This window comes from Amphiura filiformis, chromosome 20 (genome assembly GCF_039555335.1).
Source record: "Amphiura filiformis chromosome 20, Afil_fr2py, whole genome shotgun sequence".
Lineage (NCBI taxonomy): Eukaryota > Metazoa > Echinodermata > Ophiuroidea > Amphilepidida > Amphiuridae > Amphiura > Amphiura filiformis.
The window spans coordinates 54,263,929-54,283,831 of record NC_092647.1 but is presented as its reverse complement, the minus strand read 5'-3'; the positions used below and the strand labels follow the sequence as shown (position 1 = coordinate 54,283,831).

The following is a 19,903-nucleotide window of genomic DNA, read 5'->3' as shown; positions in this document are numbered from 1 at the left end:
GATCAAAGAAAATATTATTTCTACAGAAAAGTAAATCTGTTAAGACATTACATAGATTTTTTGGAGTCTTTTTGTTTACAGTGTTGTTGGAAATGTGAAGAATTTCTTCTCAGTAGGCCAGGGGGCCATATATGAGATTCTCTGAGGGGCGGTGCAATATTTATGTGTAGTCCTGTGTGGTGAATTCTCAAAATGTTCTGCCAAAAAAAGCTTTCCCCCATGTGCCACCCCCCTATTTGATGTGTCAAAAAATCTTTGTCCTCATTTTCACATGCAATTAATTGTCTTATCATATAATGCAAGCACATCAGGGAGCAAGAAATTTTGCATAATATAGAAACGGTGCCCAAAATATCTGGCAAAAAGTGCTTGCCCCCCTTTTGACCTGTATATTGCTTGACTGGGGCATTGGGAGGGGGTATAATTGCCAAAAAATGCTTACCCCCTTGGTCTGCCAAAATTTGCTGGCTCCCCCCTTGGTCTGCCAAAAAATCTCCCCCCCCTGTGCACATACCAAATTTTTGGGATCCTAATTTGCAAACCTTAGAGGCTATGCAATAATTATGAGCCCTGGTGGGAGGGTAAAATTGGGGTAACATGTATCTAGACCATTTAAGATTCTTTGGCAGGCCGAGGGGGGGGGGGGGCTCATAATTATTGTACAGCCCCTTAATGGTCTAGATATACATTGCGAGTGCAGCGAGGAGGACAATTTGAATATTGTAGGGTTTCCGAACTGTTTTCCTAAGCCTAGTGTATAATAATAAAAGGTGCCACATGAATGCGTGCCAAAAATTGCTTGCCCCCTCCCATCCAGCTTACCCACCCATTTTTACTCTCCCAGGTCTCATTATTGCAAGGCCCCTAATTAAAAGGAAAATAAAGCCAGGTTGGAAAAAGCAAAGCAGCAGCAAATAACAAAACAAAAGGTAATAGAATGTAAAATGAAGTTAATTGGGAGGGGTTGCTGATCGAGTCTAAACACAGAGATCTTTGGATCAGTCTAACTACTTCTGGCGAGTAGTGTTTATTAACTACTGTAGTGTGCAGAAAAAAATATTGTGGAGGCGTGAGAAAGTGACAGAAAGTGGTCAATTTTCCTTGTTTTAAGATGAATTCTTGGCGTCGTGTGGCCCTTTTACCATTCCGGCAGCATTTTGCGACATCTATTCGCCGTTACCATGGAGAAAGGGTGCTTACGATTGGCTCACCGGCTGATAAAAACTCGGATCAATATAAGGTAAGCTTAAAAGGAGCAGAATTCGGCAGCCTCCTATGGCTTTGGATGCCCTTGAAAGCCTTTTAGAAAGTACACAACCCCAAAATAATAAATAAGGATATAATATATTTTTATATTATGGACCCTAGTTTATTTAAAAAAAAAAAAATGCTATTTGTCACGCTATAATGCTATATGAACATGTAGGTATCCCAGGCAAACCTATTTGCTAGTCAGCGAAATTCGCCGAAACCGGGGCCCAAACACAATGCATATTTACATAGAAATTTGAATTTTTTTTCAAGAATAGGTCGGTGAAGGAAACCTACATATATGTTTTCTATACTTCACTTGACCCAAATATATAATTTTTTATGGTGATAATCAAATCGCACATGGAATTTTAGAGGATTTTGATAGCAGTTCCATTAAAAAAGCTGCTATCGCCATGAGACTAAGATCTAGAAACACCCCTAAATGCCGTTTTGGGGAATTTTGCTAGCAGAATCTTTTTGATGAAAGTCAATCTTTGACAAGATGTAACTTTGTTACGGAAAGTGCTATGACAAAAATGTTTTCAGTTTTGGCTTTCTTTACTCAAGGGCTTTAATTTGATATGTAAAATGATGCAGTTTGATGGCAAATTTGAATTCACCTAGCATACCTAGAACATGTAGTCTTGTAGACCTACCAGCACCAGCTTCCTTTAGGTATCTGGATCTGGATCTGGATTAGTTACTGCCCAACGCCCCTGGGAAGGGGTCACGCGAGCAGGGTGGTGCTAATCTGCAGATACTTTGGTTGCTTATTTCTTGCTTTCTTTATCTTTGATGTGCTGTTTGACTGATGATTTAAACTTGTCATTGTCTTCTATGTCTGTGATTTGATATGGTAGGTTGTTCCAGTCCTTAATTGTGCGGTTCATGAATGAGAATTTTCAACAGTTTTTTTTTTTTGTTTTTTGTGTGAATCTACTATGTCGTGAGGCGCGTTGGACGGGGCGCAGGATATTATGCATTGGAATGGCGAGGTGACCCATCTGAGCTTGCTGGAAGACTGAAATTCTTGTTGTCAGCTTCCTCCGATCTTTCTTTCTTTCTTTCTTCCAGTAAGTACATCCCTCTTAAAAGTTGAACTTTCGAGTATTGTCGTACTGTGTGCGGTGCAAAGGGTGCGAGCGGAAACACAAATTCGAAGACGTGCAGGTGAAGATTGGTGATGAAGTGCGAGTAAAAAAGTCCTCTCCACATCTAATGAAGCTGCAGTGGGCTCAACCGGCTCCGGAAGGCCTCCAGGGGCGGGCCGACACTACTGAAGCTGGGAGCACATTCCACAGGCAGATGGCACTTGGAAAGAAGGAGTACTGGTAGGATCTTCAAGAGGCTCCCACTCAAGCTCTTCTTTCATTGATGTCACGCTGCTGTACCGTTCGTAATCTGCCATTACAAATCTTGCTGCCCGGTTCTGCACAGCTTCGAGCTTTTGTATGAGTTCCTGTGTGGGTTAGTGATGTGGTCGACATGCCTTATGTCGACATAATGTCAACGTCGGCACGTATGCCGACATGTCGACATCAAAAAATCATGTCGACAAAAAAATTTTTTTTTTTTTTTTTTTTTTTTCAAAAATATTTTTTGGCCAGAAAAGCAAGTTATAGGCCCAAACTGACTTGTTATTCAAGGTTGGAAACCAGAGAAATACTGCTACTAAAAAAAAAAAAAATGCCAATTTTTTTTTACAAAGTTGGATGAACTTGTACATTTTGATTACCTTTGCTTCTATTGAATAGTCAGGGACACATTGAATTAGTATGCATTGCTAGCTGTTCAATAGAAACAAAAGTAATTAAAATGTACAACTTTGTAAAAAATAAATTGGCATTTTTTTTTTTTTGAGTAGCAGTATTTCTCTGGTTTCAACCTTGAATAACAAGTCAGTTTGGGCCTATAACTTGATTTTCTGGCCAAAATATTTTTTGAAAATTAAAAAAAAAATTTTTTTTTTTTTTTTTTTTTTTAGAATTTTTTTATGTCGACACACTGTCGACGCGGTATCTGAATTATATCGACATGTCGACAATAAAAAACGCGGTGCCGACCACATCACTAGTGTGGGTCCCACACGGATCCACAATACTCCATCCCTGGACGGATGAGAGATTTGTAAGCTAGGTTTTTTATTTGTCTAGAACATGAATACAGGTTCCTCTTAATAAATCCCAGAGTTCTATTTGCCTTTGCTGCTGTATTATTAATGTGTGTGTTCCAAGTTCGCTTTGAGTTTAATGTTACCCCCAGGTATGGGTACTCGCTAACTTCTGCTAATGTTTTGAAGTATTGTTTAAGGTGTATTTGTGCTCTAATTGCTTTCTTGCATGTGTAATTTTGAGGTATGCTAGGTGAATTCAAATTTGCCATCAAACTGCATCATTTTATATATCAAATTAAAGCTCTTGAGTAAACAAAGCCAAAACTGAAAACCTTTTTTCATAGCACTTTCCGTAGCAAAGTTACATCTTGTCAAAGATTGACTTTCATCAAAAAGATTCAGCTAGCAAAATTCCCCAAAACGGCATTTCGGGGTGTTTCTAGATCTTAGTCTCATTATGATAGCAGCTTTTTTTTAATGGAACTGCTATCAACATCCCTCTAAAATTCCATGTGCGATTGTCTTATCACCATAAAAAATCATATATTTGGGTCAAGTGAAGTATAGAAAACATTTATGTAGGTTTCCTTCTTCGGCCAGTTGTTTTAAATTTCTATGTAAATATGCATTGACATTGTCGGCGAATTTGGCTGACTAGCAAATGTGTTAACTAAGGTTTGCCTAGCTCGAGATACTCTAGCTAAAATACAGGTTTACATTTACTATCTTACATTATCTTGCTGTATTTCAGCTAGAGCTCCAAACGACAAGCTTCCTGGTTTTTTTGGAGAACAATACTGTTACGTAAGATGAAGAAGAAGCCCGCCTCGGAGCCCGCCCTACTCATTATTTCATTGTACTTATTGCAATTTGCCTCCACATTACGTAATCAACACAAAGCTTTTGTGAGGATTAGTGAGTGGATAAGAAATTGACAGTGGAGGATACTGAAGGACACGCCGATTGTTAGTTTTTTTTTTTTTTTTTTTTTTTTTTATTAATATTTTACTGCATGGCATTCCGCAAACACCAAGACAAATTATGCCGTATTTTTCCAAAGATTATCTCATATGAAGTAAGCTGAATGCGATCTGTACTTTTGTAACATTCCGATCGCTTTTGATCACCTATTATCGGCAAATATGCTTGAAAACATGTGAGTTCATGTTGTGTAAACATAATTAGCATAGACACAAATGAAATTACGATGCAATACAATGCAATTTGAATGTGCAGCAGATCTATAGAAATAACGTTGCCCGGTTTTATGCAGAATTAGACCCTGTCTGGGTTTGCCTGGGATACCTACTTCCTTTAGTTAATTACAATTATTTCAGGAGCACTTTTTGGTCCCGTTATATAAGTAGAAAGTCGTCGAGAGAAGGGAGGGTATAGGTCAAATTTGTCAACACTGTCACTTTGCTCGAGAAGTCTAGCCAAGAAGAATTTGCTCACCGTGCACCGATAGCTTCACATTCTAGGCTAGAGACCATTGCATTCAAAATCTAGTCGGATTCGCTGAAGCATTACACCGTGTAAAGCAATGGAAGTTCAGAAGTAAACACAGCCGATCATGACAGGCGACTACATCAAAAATGTTGCTAAAATTACACTGACAGCAACATTTTAGACTGTCCAAAATAGGCAAATATTGCTCAAAAGATACAGTTGACTCATCGAAATAACTTTCATCCAAATTTCAACATTAACAGAATAAATAAATAACCTCTGGTGCAAAAAACAATAGCAACACACTCTAGCGTCGAATGCGTAACTATCGTGTGCTATTCGAAGCTAGAGTTCTTGAGCAACTGTCACTTGGTGGCGTGTTTACAAACTTACACCTTGGGCTGTATGGACGTGATTTTACAATAGTATATTTATTAATAATGTAATTAATGCTCCCAAAGTCCTATATCTACCTCCAAGCGGTAGGTGACAGTAACGAGTGTTTTGGATAAAAGTTGAATTAAACCTTGGCTGGAAAAATTATATAAAAATTTCAAAATAAAATTTTGGGTGATTTTTTGGCTATTTGGGCGACATTTCACGGCTATTACCCGCGACTTGGGCTAAAAAGTTTTGCCAACCCTGGTCGGAGTGACCTCACAAAATTCACACCATGTAAACAGTGTGAAACGAAATGTGGAAAGTCCGAAAAAAACCATCAAATTATACTTATTTTAAGTGAATACATCAAGACATCCATATATATATACGGATAGTTTGCCGGAGTGTCTGAAGATCACATATTGGACTACATGTACATTAGCGTAAGTTATGTGGTTTCGAGAAAGAAGAATTTTAAGTTTTCGGCAACTGGTAATGACCAGAATAAGCTTATTTGCAAAAGGGACCCCAATATACTGCACTGTAACTCAGTCAGATAATGTCATAATGTAGATTACTGAGTTACAGTTACTGGAACTATATGAACATAATGAAAAAAATACAACTGGCAAAAACCATTCATTCCTCAGCAGTTGTAGTACTAGTAGAACTACAAATTCACAAAATATTAATATTGACAATAATTTAATCATGTACCATCAAGTAGTTTCCTGTGTTTTCATTGGATAAGCGCCCCAATTTACTGACATGATATTTCTCGTATCATACCCCCTGAGTGCGTCCCAACTCCCAACGCGCTGTATCAGGTCAGTAGAAAACAGCGCATGCGTACATGTAGTTAGTGCGTCACATGCAAGCTCAGCCCCAAAACTTTCGTCTACAGCAAAAGCACTTGATGTACATACTTGTTTTGACAGTAATCAGAGATGCCACTTTTCCTGATTTTTGCCATTTTTAGACATAAATTCAGGATTTTTTTTGCAATGAATGAGTGGCTACGCTTTGCAACTTCCTGATTTTTTTCAACAAGCAAATGGCATCTCTGAGTAATACCCGCTATAGCGTGTCATGCATGTTCAAGCGTGTTTGTATGTGTGACGCAATTCTGCATAAATTTATTCAAGAAGGCCAATTTTTGAAAAATGTGATTTATTCAATCTGAGAAAATTCCCTCATATTTCACGAATTCTTTCTTTGCCACTTTCCATTCATTTGATCATCTTTTCATGCGACTGAAATGATGCTGATTTTATGGGTGTTACTTTTCTGATTTTTTTAATGTGTTTTGAGGCAAAAATTCCAAGAAGAGCTGGCATCACTTGTTTCCAAAAAAGTTGTTTTAATCATGGTTTTTACCCCATAATTTCCCTCATTTATTAAAACCTTATTGATACTTTTCAGTGTAAACCTTGACTTCAAAGTGTTTGCCAACTGTTTAACCTTGATGCAAAAGTAGATGAAAAACTAATAATTTAGCCCAAAAGATCGCCAAACTTTCCTGTATTACATTCAAATCACTTGTACAGTAAACAATTTCATCTGAATAAACATACATGTTGCGGGATGAACGTCAGAAATTGAGGGTTGCCCGTCATTTGAATAAAATTCCCTGTCCTAATTTGACCTAAGTTAAAACATTTACCAGATAGCCCATTGGGGATTCAAAGAGTTCAAATATGTGCTGATATGCAGATGGCCTTGTTCTACAAATTGGGTCTACTAAAAATGTCAATTAGCTTCTCAAAACATACAATTTATAATATAGCATCTGTCAAAGGCATTAATTTTGCCCATCCCAGGAGCAAACTGGCTGTCTAAAATGACGGCCAGACGGATGGCTAGCTATGACCCTGGCATAGACTGCATGTATACACCTGCATACATGCTCATGGAAGTGAATCCAATTTCACTCTGATTGATTGGTTAATGTCTTTTGATTGGTTTGATCAGCATTTCCACCTGCCCACATTTTGTATTTTATAATAGGATCTTGGTTGGATCATGTAAAGCTTTGTTAAATTCAAATGAAATTTTTACAATTGGTTTTCAACCTCCCCGCATGAGCTAATTCCATGAGATGTCAAGGAAACATGGAAATTGGACTTGCTCTAATTTTTGTCCACAGGAGATATATTACCCTTCCCAGAATCCTTTGCAACACGGTGCATCACCTCATTACGGCAAATGACACTCCTATTACTTTCATTGTTTCCTTTGTTTTCATGTTGAGAATAGACTGGCTAAGCATGGGTTGATAGTAAAAAATTAACTTATTTTACAAGATCTGGATGTGCTCTGTTCATTAAGGTACTTTTTGTCACTATCGACGCATGTTGCACTAGATAGCAAATCAGTACAGAAAATTGAAATGGAAGAAATGTATTGTGGGAAATGTAAGGTATCATCTCTAGTTTTTGGCCATCATATGTCAATCCAATCTTATTTTCATTTTATTTTTCAGGAGAACTATGTGAAAATGAAGAGTTTAGTGGCAGAACTGAAGACAAATATAGGCAAGATAACTCAAGGTGGTGGAGAGAAAAGTATAGAGAGGCAACTATCTCAGGGCAAGATGCTGGTTAGAGATCGTATCACTGCTCTATTAGATCCAGGGTAAGATATATACAGGTACTCCCTATTAATACATGATATATTGTTCCTGCAACTTTCACCATTGTGTCAGATCTTTAAGACTTTGTAAACAAAGTACAATGCATAAAATAAAGTATCAACCGGTTGCTTTACTAGACTCTGTTAACAAAATTTGAATATTCAAGAAACTGAAAAGGTATAATTGTGCACTTCCTGTCATCAATTCAAGACATTACTGACACAAATCTGCAGATGTTAAAACATTGCCATCTCACACAGAACAGTCCATACTTTTACCTCATGCAAATATTTAATTGTACATACACAATCAATGAATTATTTTGTGTAATTATCACAGTTAATGTGGTTAATTGGCAAAAGAGAGTGAAAGAATACATGCTGATGCTGGATTTATTTATTGATGCGTTTTCTCACCTATTGGACAAGGCCATTACGCCTTGGCCTTGTCCAATAGCACAATAACAAAATTGGACCTTAGACTTAGCCGTGGGGAACACCTGTGGAAGCGCACACCATTGTGCGGCACCTAATAGTTAATTTTACTTTCCATTATACAGATCTCCATTCTTGGAACTCGGACAACTTGCTGGCCATGAATTGTATGGTGAAGAGGAGGTCCCTGCTGGTGGTTTAGTAACAGGAATTGGCCGTGTGTCTGGGTAAGTGATACCTGACTGGTACACGCAGAGTACCTGCATTGTATCAATGTTGCTACTGCACAGGACCCACCAGCAGTGGTACAGCATTGGTACGACATTGGTACTGCCCTGGTACTCCACAGAACCAGCGAAGTACCTTGGTGACAGTGTACCTATGCAGGCGGACGCAATAGGAATCTGGTAGTGTAATTGAATATGCTTACCAAATTTTATTGTATTCCAAATGTAATCTGCAGAGTTGTAGTTGAATACAGTCACTGAACAGAATACAAAACAACCACACCCATGTGGGAATATAGTCCATTCATTAGTAATACAAATACAGGGGGAATACAATTGCATTTTGAGTCCTTTCAGTCTAGATGGCCCAAAGAGATTGTGCCCAAAGAGTACCAACTCAAAATTGTCCTGTGTGTTACGCTATGGTAAATCAGCCATTTGGTTTGTTGCTGATGGAGGGAAAATAGTGTTACATACATATGCTTTATGTTATACTAATTTGAAATACTATGTAATCATATTACATGATCACTGTATCCTTTCCAGGATGCAGATCTCATCATGCTGATTACACAATTTACCAACCATAGGTCTATGTGCTTTTGTGTATACCTATATCATCATGATCATGTATATAGCACATACAATCATCATGATTATAGACCCTGAAATAAATGCTGCATGCATAATACCACAGACTGATATACAATGGTACCCAATTGTAATAATCTGGGATTGTAATTTTCAAATAATTGAATTCCTGTATTCTGTCCTTCTTGCATACACACCGACAAATTGGAGTGTTCAAAGAAAATTCAGACCTATCAGTGGTGTCCCTATTACCCACAATGTGATATTCGCTCAGGTTATTAAAGAGATAAAAAAAGTGTTCAACCTATAAAATTAGATTCAAAAATCCCAAGACCAAATTGACAGAAGACAAGTATGTGTGTGTTTCATCAATGACCACATTCACACAATCTAAAGCAAAGAAGACATCAGGTTCCCATAAGAGCAAGTATTATCCGCGTGGTGATGGTTCTTGTATGTTTGGGACAGTCGCACTTGGAATACACAGGTCCTCCTCAAGTTTGAGACAAGAAGTCATTGATATTATGGAAAATAATCCACAGTGGAGTAGCATGGGTCATCACATTGGGGGGCACGGACCATGATTGGGGGGGGGGGGCACAAGCCGTTTGTCGGCAATCTTCCCATGGGATTTTTCAAATTCCAGATCGATTACCCACCCCGTGACCCTATGACGCTTCGCCACTGATAATCTATATTATGATGGGACACACTTTCAAGAAAACATTATAGGCAAAACTATCTTCCACTTATGCAGTTAACATCAAAATTTGGTGGTTATCTGCAATGGCCAAAGAATTTTTTTTTGTTATGATGCACAAAAAAGAAGTGGGCCAAAAACCGTTATTTTTGGGATTTGGGCCAAAAGTGCCATTTTGGCCCAAATTTGACCTCACAGATGAACTTATCAAGTCTTTGCCATTCTAAATATGTATACTTTTATATACTTTGGACCAACAATTTAGAAGTTATGAGGCCCGAAAGTTTCCATATTTCCAGGGTTCAGACCAACCTTAAGGAAAGGGGCAGCCCTCATGCGATCAACCTCCAATATTTTTCAACAATCGCCCGAAATTTGAATATTAATTTGCATATTTAATTGTGAATGTTACAAAGGTTTGCTTGATCAGCGCTTAGCACACACTTTTGGCATGTGTTACATGCAGAATGCAAACAACAAGGTACTTTGAATTTTAATGGGCGCAAAGCAAAATTATCCTGAGGCACACTGTTTGCCCTCTATGAATGATACACAAACATGGCAGAGTGAGTCTTACTCAATGGTTCCACCTCATTGAGATTTTCAGATAGATTACAATACATGTGACTTATCGCTGTGAAATCCAGTAAACATCACAATGTCCAATAAATTGATTTCATTTATTTTGTTTTTTTTAATTTCCAGTGTGGAATGTATGATTGTAGCAAATGATGCTACTGTGAAAGCTGGGACATATTATCCAATCACAGTAAAGAAGCACCTAAGAGCTCAGGAAATAGCCAAAGAAAACAACCTGCCATGTATATATCTAGGTGAGTATACAGCTCTTAGTGATATCTTGGTGTAGATTATTCATTCAGTAGTGCAAAACATTATTTTGTAAATTAAAGCTAATACTGGAACTAAAATGTGCAACTCACTTTACTATGTTACGTCCTAAAACTTCGGACTTCATCAGGCATCTGATTGATGATGGTATGACGTCAGATATTGTGATATCAGACAGCGAGGAATCACTCCACCAAACCTACTCCACTTTCCACAGGAGAGGTATACTATCCCTTCGGCATCAGTGCTTCAAACCTACAAACACTTTATGGGGAAGCTTGTGCATGTCAAGGATACCCTCCCCCCACAGTGCTGGCTCAGACTGTGATGACTCCTATGTAGGTAAAACTACAAGCGGTTTAACCCAACACAGGCGCCTAAGTTCCAAGCAGTTATCCTTGATAAATAGGAGAGGTGGTTCGAAAGAGGAATCAGAGAATCCATATAGGAGAGAGTGGAGGAGACAGCCATTAACAAGAAAGGGGGACTCCGCTTTCAGTTGTCAAACGCATGGGACCCGGCATAACAAAACATTCCTCGCCATTTGACGTCACAACATCTGGCATCACATCATCATCAATCAGATACCTGATGAAGTCCGATATTTTCAGATGCAACATAGCAAAGTGAGTTGCAAATTTTAGTTCCAGTATTAGATTTAATTTACAAAATGAAGCTCTTAGTGATCTTTGGTCACACATTTGTGATGTCTCATTGGTTGATTTAGTGATCAAATCTATAAATTGATCTAGTATACAAACATGTCTTTTTGTTAGGGAACAAACCAAAAGTGAGTCCTGAAAATGAATCCTAAGTAAATTGAACAGAGCCATGCTCGTAATGGCAATAAGATGGTTGACTCATTTGTCATCAAATACATAGACAATCACGACAACAAACATGACAACAAGATGGTTGACTTATTAATTGGTCATCAAGTACCATGGACGAAAAAGATAACAGACCGTGTACAAGCAGTCAAAGTCTCAGCATCACCCAAAAATGACGGCCGATTGTTCCATGAAATGTGACAGGCATTTACAGCGTATTTTTACGGTTTATCGTGTTATTGCAAAGACACACAATGCTGGCGTGATTGCTAGACACGGCACGATCAAACAAGCGGCCCTCATGAATATGCAAGAATTCACAGCATGCAATGCACAGGGACTTTGACTGTTGATTCAAAGTCTGTAGTAGTCCGTGTCAAGTACATAGATGCCTCTTCTACACAATGATCACCATCCAGAACTCCCAACACTGAATAATTAAGAAATTTACTTCAGCTAACTTAAATTGAAATGAATATCATGTGTTCAACTTTGTTTTCTAGTTGACTCTGGAGGTGCCAATCTTCCACGTCAAGATGAAGTTTTTCCAGACAGAGATAACTTTGGTAGAATTTTCTTCAATCAAGCAACCATGTCTTCCCAAGGTATACCACAGGTATGTAAAAGTAATTGATTGATTGGGCGCTTGATTGACTAATTGATTGATTGATCGATGTAATTGTACACAATTTGATTAGCAGCTGTTTTAATCATCTCATCTTTGTTGTGAAGTATAAATATCTGCTGTACTTTTTTGTCAAGAGATTTAAAATAGTCAATTTAGTAAAATACAGATTAAATCGTGGTGACATTGTCTAATTTTGCTTTTGCTATATTGCCTATATTTGTCATGTTATTCTAGATTGCAGTGGTATTAGGAAGTTGTACAGCAGGTGGTGCATATATTCCAGCAATGGCAGATGAAAGCATCATAGTGAAACAAAAAGGAACTATATTCCTGGCTGGTCCTCCATTGGTGAGTGTCCATCTGACATTGGTCTAGTCCAGTTAAAATCCAGACACCCACTATGGAAGACACCTTAATATTGTGCACAGGGAGTGTGAATTCAAATGGGTTTACCTGAATGGATGACTCCATTTGAAATTGACACCACCTGTGTGAGAGATTAAAGTCATATCTTCCATAAGTCATGATCCCAGCCGATTTGTGCTCCTCCTTCACAAACTGTCTGGCGACAATCTCGTAGTAGTATGGAAGACCATAGGGGTTGTATGAATTTCAACTGGAAAAGTTGAATTAAGGGACATGCAGAAAATGTGACCTGCTCCCACAAAATGAGCATAATATTGCTAGGCACTTTAGAGAATGCACTCCATTAAACATGGCAACATTTAATAGAAAACAAAAGAACTTCTGGAAGCAATAGTGATCAAGACCAAACAAGGAACATGTAACCCTCCCTAACATGTTTGATATACTTCTAATGCATTGGAATTTATTTTGTCACTTTATGCCCATTTTGTGAGAGCAGGTCACATAATTATATTCTTTACAAAACAATTTGCTTACTGTTCAAGAATGTGCTCAATGAGATCATAAAATGGTCAAATTGATCGTAATTAATCTTTCATGAAACTCTTAGTTAAAGTAATTCATTCTGAAACTGATTGCACCAGAAAAATAATACTCTAGCTTAACATAGTGCTGAAAAGCAGCATAGCTTAGAAATCCTACTGCATTTCTTGCATCCATTTTCTTGTTTTTGATAGTAAGAAATAGAACAAGATTCCAAGTTAGACCTGTTGTTAAACAGGTGGATCAAAGCAATTGCACATGGTAAATTACAAAAATATTTGGTCCATTTACAGGTTAAAGCTGCCACTGGAGAAAATATATCACCAGAAGACCTTGGTGGAGCTGATTTACATTGCAGGTAAATATTGATGCTCCTTATGCGAGTGGTTTTGTCAGGGACACACGTCCATGATAAGGGCGCAACTTCTGAGATATCTACTACATCTTCAAAGCCAAAGTCTGTCAGAGGCTGCTTACAGCAAATTTCTGTAGGAAAAGCCAGACAAGCAAGAAAAGATATTGATTACCTATATGTAAAAGATGAGGTGTGGACGGAACAAATGCAAAATAGGATTACCAATATAGGATGTAAAATTCAACTAGGTACCGAGAGGTAGAGGCCCCATATGCCTTTATTCATCAGCGCAGTGATTTATATAGTGCACTACGCACAGGCACAATGTCTAGACATTGATCCATAAGCCTCAGCACACTTTACAGGTTGTCGCTGACCATTACAGCCCCATATTATTCCATAAACCATTAAACAACAACACAGGGACTTGCAGCTAAGTAGCGCACACCCTAGATATTCCACAATTGGCCATCGTAGCCAGGATCAGCTCCCTGAGTTTCGTACGGGTTACAACAAGACCATTAGCAATAAATTCCTTGTCCAGGGGAATTTTAAGCTAACCCAATTTTTAATACTAGAGCGTACAAACCACCACCGGGGTTCTAACCCGCACCATAGTCAAACACCATATAGATTGAGCTAACTTGACTGCTAACTTAGTTTAGAAACATTGCTGTCCACGCTATGCCACTTCCAATTGTGCAAATAAGCAACTTACTGTAAGTCATACAAGTTTAGATGTAATAATTGTGTACAGTGAGTAAATCATATAATATTGCTTGTTTGTGTACAGGACGTCTGGAGTGACAGATTACTATGCTAATGATGACAAACATGCACTGTACTTAGCCAGGAGAGCTGTGGCTAACTTGAATAGAAAAAAATCAATCAATGTAAGTATACCAGTATACAGAGTATTTGCTCCAAAATTTTGCCAATATGTAATCCACCTTTGCACTTGGAATTTCAACAAATATCTTACTATTGAAATTGATCAAACCAAGACCTCAGGTTTGTTAGGCTTGCACTATATGAACTTTGCAAGGGGTACTTCATGATTTATAGAGTGAAATTTGAATGTATAAGTTAGAACCTCTCCATTAATGTTTAGATAACACACAATTAGTGAGCAAGCTTCTGTCTTCCTGCACTCACGCTTATTTCTAAGCGTGGGTTCATCACCATTTAACAACGGCACGCTCCTGTACAAAAATATACAAAGAGTTGTTGAAACCATTTACTCCTCATCATAATCAAACCCTTTGATTTCAGATACCAGTAGAGAAACCCAGAGATCCTATCTATTCCGCTGATGAACTCTATGGCATAGTACAGAGTGATTTCAGTAAAGTATATGACATCAGAGAAGTTATTGCAAGAATTGTTGACGGTAGTGAATTTGATGAATTTAAGACACTGTATGGTGACACCGTTATAACAGGTTTGTTTGTTCTCTTGAAAGTATTGAATAAAATTAATGTCAGAGATTCACAATGTGGTCATGCCAATAACAATTGAAGCACAATGATGTGAATATGTTTATAATGCTCCTGCTTTATAAGGCTCCATTTATCATTTGATTATTAAATCTTTTGTAAAAATGATGAAGGGAAACATTTTTTTTGAAATGCTGTGGTTTTTTTCTCATAAAGAAAATGGCTAATTCTTGTATACGGCCATTCTCACATCAGCCATAATCATGATATAACTAGTAGCAGGTGATCAAAAATGGCCATCAATACTCAATAAAACAGACATGACCCCAAATGTTGTACAGTGTATGTTATAGAGGGAGCAGATTTACGGTACATTGGCGTATAATTCCTATCCGGAAACTTGCTCACTATAAACACTAGCTGTACTTGTATGTACCGTACATCTATGTCCTTCTCAACTGAAGGATATTGGCGCGAGATATATGCACTATAAACACAAAAGGATAATTTGTGTTCCGTAGTAACAGAAGTAGCAGCCTCTTTGATGCGTTGGATGCACACAAGACATTCGGAACACTTCTCACCCCAAGAGTTATCAAAACAGAAACTACATGTTCGCCGCCATGATCACACTGTTGAACAGGCTGTTTATAGCTCACGCCACAATATTTACACATTCCCCAAGTGACCTTGGGGTCATTGTAAATGTATGATAATGTTTATTGGTACATGATTTGTGCAGTAACTGTGCCTCACTACAAACAGTAAGAGTTTCGGTATACATACAAGGGATATTGCACACAATGTACTCAAAACTCACTATAAACACGCTGATAGAATGTGATAACAAGACTTACGCAGGGGCACCAGTTTTGCTTCCGAAGATATACCACTCAACCCGGTCATATAATGTTTTATTTTTATTTTTTCTCCTTCCTATAGGCTTTGCACACATACATGGCTACCCTGTAGGAATAATTGGCAATAATGGAGTATTATATTCATCATGTGCCCTCAAGGTAAATAGTTGCAATTACTTGTCTTGAATTATTTATTTAAAAAAAAATGAAAATGATTCAATTTGTTAGATGGCATCATGTTCTTTGACATTTCTTGATATGAGGAGGCCTTTGTAGACCCAAATTTCAGAGCAAGGCTAATTGTTTTTATTTGTTCCGTTCGTTTGTTAGTTTGTTTGTTTGTTCATTGATTCATTCATTGTTGCAGCATAGGATCTACATAATTTGTTTGATGTTATGTTTATTGATCTGTTTTGTTTGTTTCTACCCACAGGCAACCCATTTTATAGAATTATGCTGTCAAAGGAAGATACCACTTATTTTCTTACAAAATATTACAGGTGAGTAATATAGGGTGCGAGTGTATGTGGGTCAATTGGTAAGTTTTTAACGGGTTCGCTGTCGGACAAGTTTAGAACTGTCAAGTTTTCGTCAGGAGTAGCTCTGACTTCTTCAGGACAAAGTACCTAAGAATGAGACATGTAGCCGCCCCTTGCCTACTGGTGGCTCTGGAAAGAGCCGTTTACTGAAGACTCTCTTGTCAACAGAGAACAAGTAGATCTCGCCTATCAGCTAATGTAAAAGGTTTGGTATGTGTGGGTCTTTTTATTATGTGTGTGGGGTGTATATGATTGAAAGTAAGTAAACTATGGTTTGATAAGCTCGTAATCGGTGTGCCTTATAACATCACAGATTAATATCAATATATTTGATTTCGAGAGTTGTCTTGTGACATCTCACCAGAAGTATCACAAATTATTAATTCAAAGTCATACTCTATCTACTTTATTTAACACACACAAAATAGATCCGATAGACCAACTATATCACTCTTAACGTGGGTCTACTTTTCAGCGTAGTGATGAAAGCCTAATAATTCCCGCCGATTATGAGCTGATTTAAGTATAGTTTGTGATTCATACTTAATTTCAGGCACCTGAAATGCTGGCCTTTACAACTAGTGGCTTTATGCATATTTTCTGATTAATTTTAAAAATAAAGTAAAAATAGTTCTGTTTTATGTAAGAGGGATTTACATAATAGACAATACATGTGCCAGATAAGCATGCATCTCATATCTTGTAAACAAGTCACATTCAGAATATAGAGTAAAACTTTACTTGTTTCCTAAAGAAATTACTGGCTTTGCAATCGGTTAATCTCCTTATGTATTACCATGGTTACAGGTTTTATGGTTGGCAGGGAGGCAGAGGCAGGTGGTATAGCTAAGAACGGTGCTAAGATGGTGACAGCAGTGGCCTGTGCAAAAGTACCAAAAATAACCGTCATTGTAGGAGGCTCATTTGGAGCTGGCAATTATGGAATGTGTGGTAGAGCATACAGGTAAGATGGATTGGTGATGCATGGCTGTTGAAAATCCTCATTCTCCTTTTTAAAACTTCTTTGGTTCATTCAAAGAAAATATTTTGTGCAGTTTCCATGGATATTTCAAATGAACCTAATTGGCAACACAGGGCCTTATGTCAGTCACATTCAGGGGCCCTTATTAAAATGATAAAATATAAATACAGTGCAGAATTGAAAATTTCCCACTTGCTGATCGGGCAAGTCCACATTGATATTTCATTTGTCTTACTATTTGCGCACATCTATACTAAATTGCGATATGAAATCATATGGTAGTCGCAAGAAAACAAAATCCAACTCAATACTTCTTTTTGTATGACATGCACGGTATGTATATTGTGCATAAATATGCTAAATGACATTGCTGAGAACATGCCTCAAAGAATTTTTATGAGGGCTTTTTGATCATTTTTCTACCAACAACTCAGCCGGATCCATTGAGTGTTGCTCATTTAAAGAGGGCTATTTTAATAATTAAATGGATAATCGCCACCATATTCTTTAAGCCCTGGTGGGTGATAGTTGGCAGGAGAGACAATCAAACAATATTTTGTAGGCCTATGCCTTATTCAATTCAATTCAATTTATTTCCATCAAAAATACAAAGAATACTTAATTAACACCAAAATGATTAAAAAACACAAGATGGAGGAGATGCAACAAAAGGCAAATGCCTGCGAAAGTGTTGCACCACCTTAAAAAAAAATTAAACACACACACATAACAACTAAACAAGACAAGTGCGGAGGCCTAACAAACAAAGGATAAACAAAAATAAATAAGTCAATGTTGTTAATTTACCGGCAAATTAAAAATGATGGTTAATCAACCGGTAAATTAGCATTAATTTACAATAATTAATGTAAATTATGAAAACACACAAAATTGCTTCACAGTATGTAACCATTTTCTATTGTCATCTTTTCTACAGCCCCAGATTCCTATACATGTGGCCTAATGCACGGATCTCAGTGATGGGTGGTAAACAAGCAGCATTGGTTTTATCACAAGTCATGAAAGCACAAAAACAAAGACTAGGACAAGAGGTAACAGCTATAAGTTTGTCTGTCTGTCTGTCAGTCTGTCATTGTCTGAAGACATGTCCGCCTACCTCTGTTATGAATCTTTTTCTGTATGTGTTCTTTTTCTGTCACATAACTGTTCAAATCTGTCTGTCTGATATCATTGACATCACCTAGTCTTTGTCAAAGATACTCCACAGACCTTGAGAGGCACATGTGCAAGATGTGTAGTACCAAGGAGTACAGATGGTGTAACATTAAGTGGGTAGTGTGAAGGTTAGCGCTTGTGCTAGACCGAGCGAAGCAAGGCTGTTGTCTGGCTCTTTGTCGTGGTAGCACTCTGGGTATTACTGATTCAATGTTGTTCATGGAAAAATAAACCAATGCAACAGGCCTAGCACATGCATGCACATATATTGGGGGGGGCTTTGGGTGAGCCCCCCAGTAAAAAGCAGGGGCGGCAGAAGAAGGTGGCAAAAGAAATATTTAAAAAAAAAGGGCGGAAAAATTGTCAAAACTGTTTATAAATTGTGATACAATTATACATTAATAAAAATTTAGTTTTTGGTTGCTAGCACCTATTATCTTTTCTTTTACTCTTCACTTTTCAAACCATCAAAAAAAATTGGATCAACCTTTTCGGGCTGTTGGGGGAGGGAGCAAAATTCACCTTTTCTCCAGCCCTACGGGTAGGAGCAGCCTGGGTACATCACTGCACTTTGGACTGGTATAATACAGAAGGGTAGTGAATAGTAATCTGGAATTATTTGTAACCATGAAAAAATGCATTCTTTCTTTCTTACTGCTTGCAGTTCACTGCTGAACAAGAAGAAGCCATAATGAAACCAATTTTGGAGAAATATGATGAAGAAGGCAGCCCATACTACTCAAGTGCAAGGTAAAATTAGTTACTGAATATTTACGGTATTATTTTTTGCAAATTTTGCAGTTTTGAGCAGTATCACAGTTTGCTTTATACAATATAAATCAAGCATGTACCAAACCTCAATTGTAGGTAAAATTATGTTCATATTTTAACTCTGGTAGTGAAATTAGTTTTGTTTATCCCAGAAGCAAATTGCTCATCTAAAATGATAGGGACAAGTGGCTGTTAAGCCCATACTAGTATTAATTTCTAATTTAATGAGATACTATTTGCTTGCTTACAGGTTATGGGATGATGGAGTGATTGACCCAGCCGATACAAGGAAGGTATTAGCTCTCAGTCTTAGCGCTGCTTTGAATGCTCAAGTACAAGATACTACATTTGGTGTATTCAGGATGTAAATGGACATATAGTATTCGAGAGACAGGACAGACAGACAGAAGGATGTGCTGACAGACATATAGTCAGCCATTGAGCACAACACTACAGTGGTGTAGCCAGCACTTTTTCAGAAGGGGGGGGGCAAAGAGGGACAAGGCAATTTTCAAGGGAGGTCAAAAAAGGCCCCAAAATCAGGGCAGCCAGCATCCCACAGGGGGCAAGATTTCTCACTAGGGACATACTACTGGCATACAGCTGCCCCTTCCCCCACCCCCCCGGCTATGCCACTGCTATGCCACTGCTACACTAGCTTCCAGTGAAGAACGGCACTGACTTGCTCTGATCTACGCGCGTGCCCTGTTAATGAGCGACATTTGTAATACTTCATGAGCGCCGAACGCAGATCTTATGTTTCAATCAGCCAATCGGATTGTTATGA

The 19,903-nt window shown here is 37.9% G+C and overlaps 1 protein-coding gene across 1 annotated transcript; it reads left to right on the top strand.

Moving 5' to 3' along the window:
• The first annotated feature begins 1,015 nt into the window (after window positions 1-1,015).
• On the top strand, window positions 1,016-19,689 carry LOC140142018 (methylcrotonoyl-CoA carboxylase beta chain, mitochondrial-like). Its single transcript, XM_072163920.1, has 15 exons — window positions 1,016-1,240; window positions 7,680-7,831; window positions 8,389-8,490; window positions 10,487-10,614; window positions 11,964-12,076; window positions 12,323-12,436; window positions 13,291-13,355; window positions 14,146-14,245; window positions 14,625-14,793; window positions 15,731-15,807; window positions 16,082-16,148; window positions 16,995-17,151; window positions 18,107-18,221; window positions 19,010-19,095; window positions 19,367-19,689. Exons 1-15 carry the CDS (start codon window positions 1,112-1,114, stop codon window positions 19,482-19,484), a joined length of 1,692 nt encoding a protein of 563 aa, XP_072020021.1. The 5' UTR covers window positions 1,016-1,111; the 3' UTR covers window positions 19,485-19,689.
• Window positions 19,690-19,903: the final 214 nt, after the last annotated feature.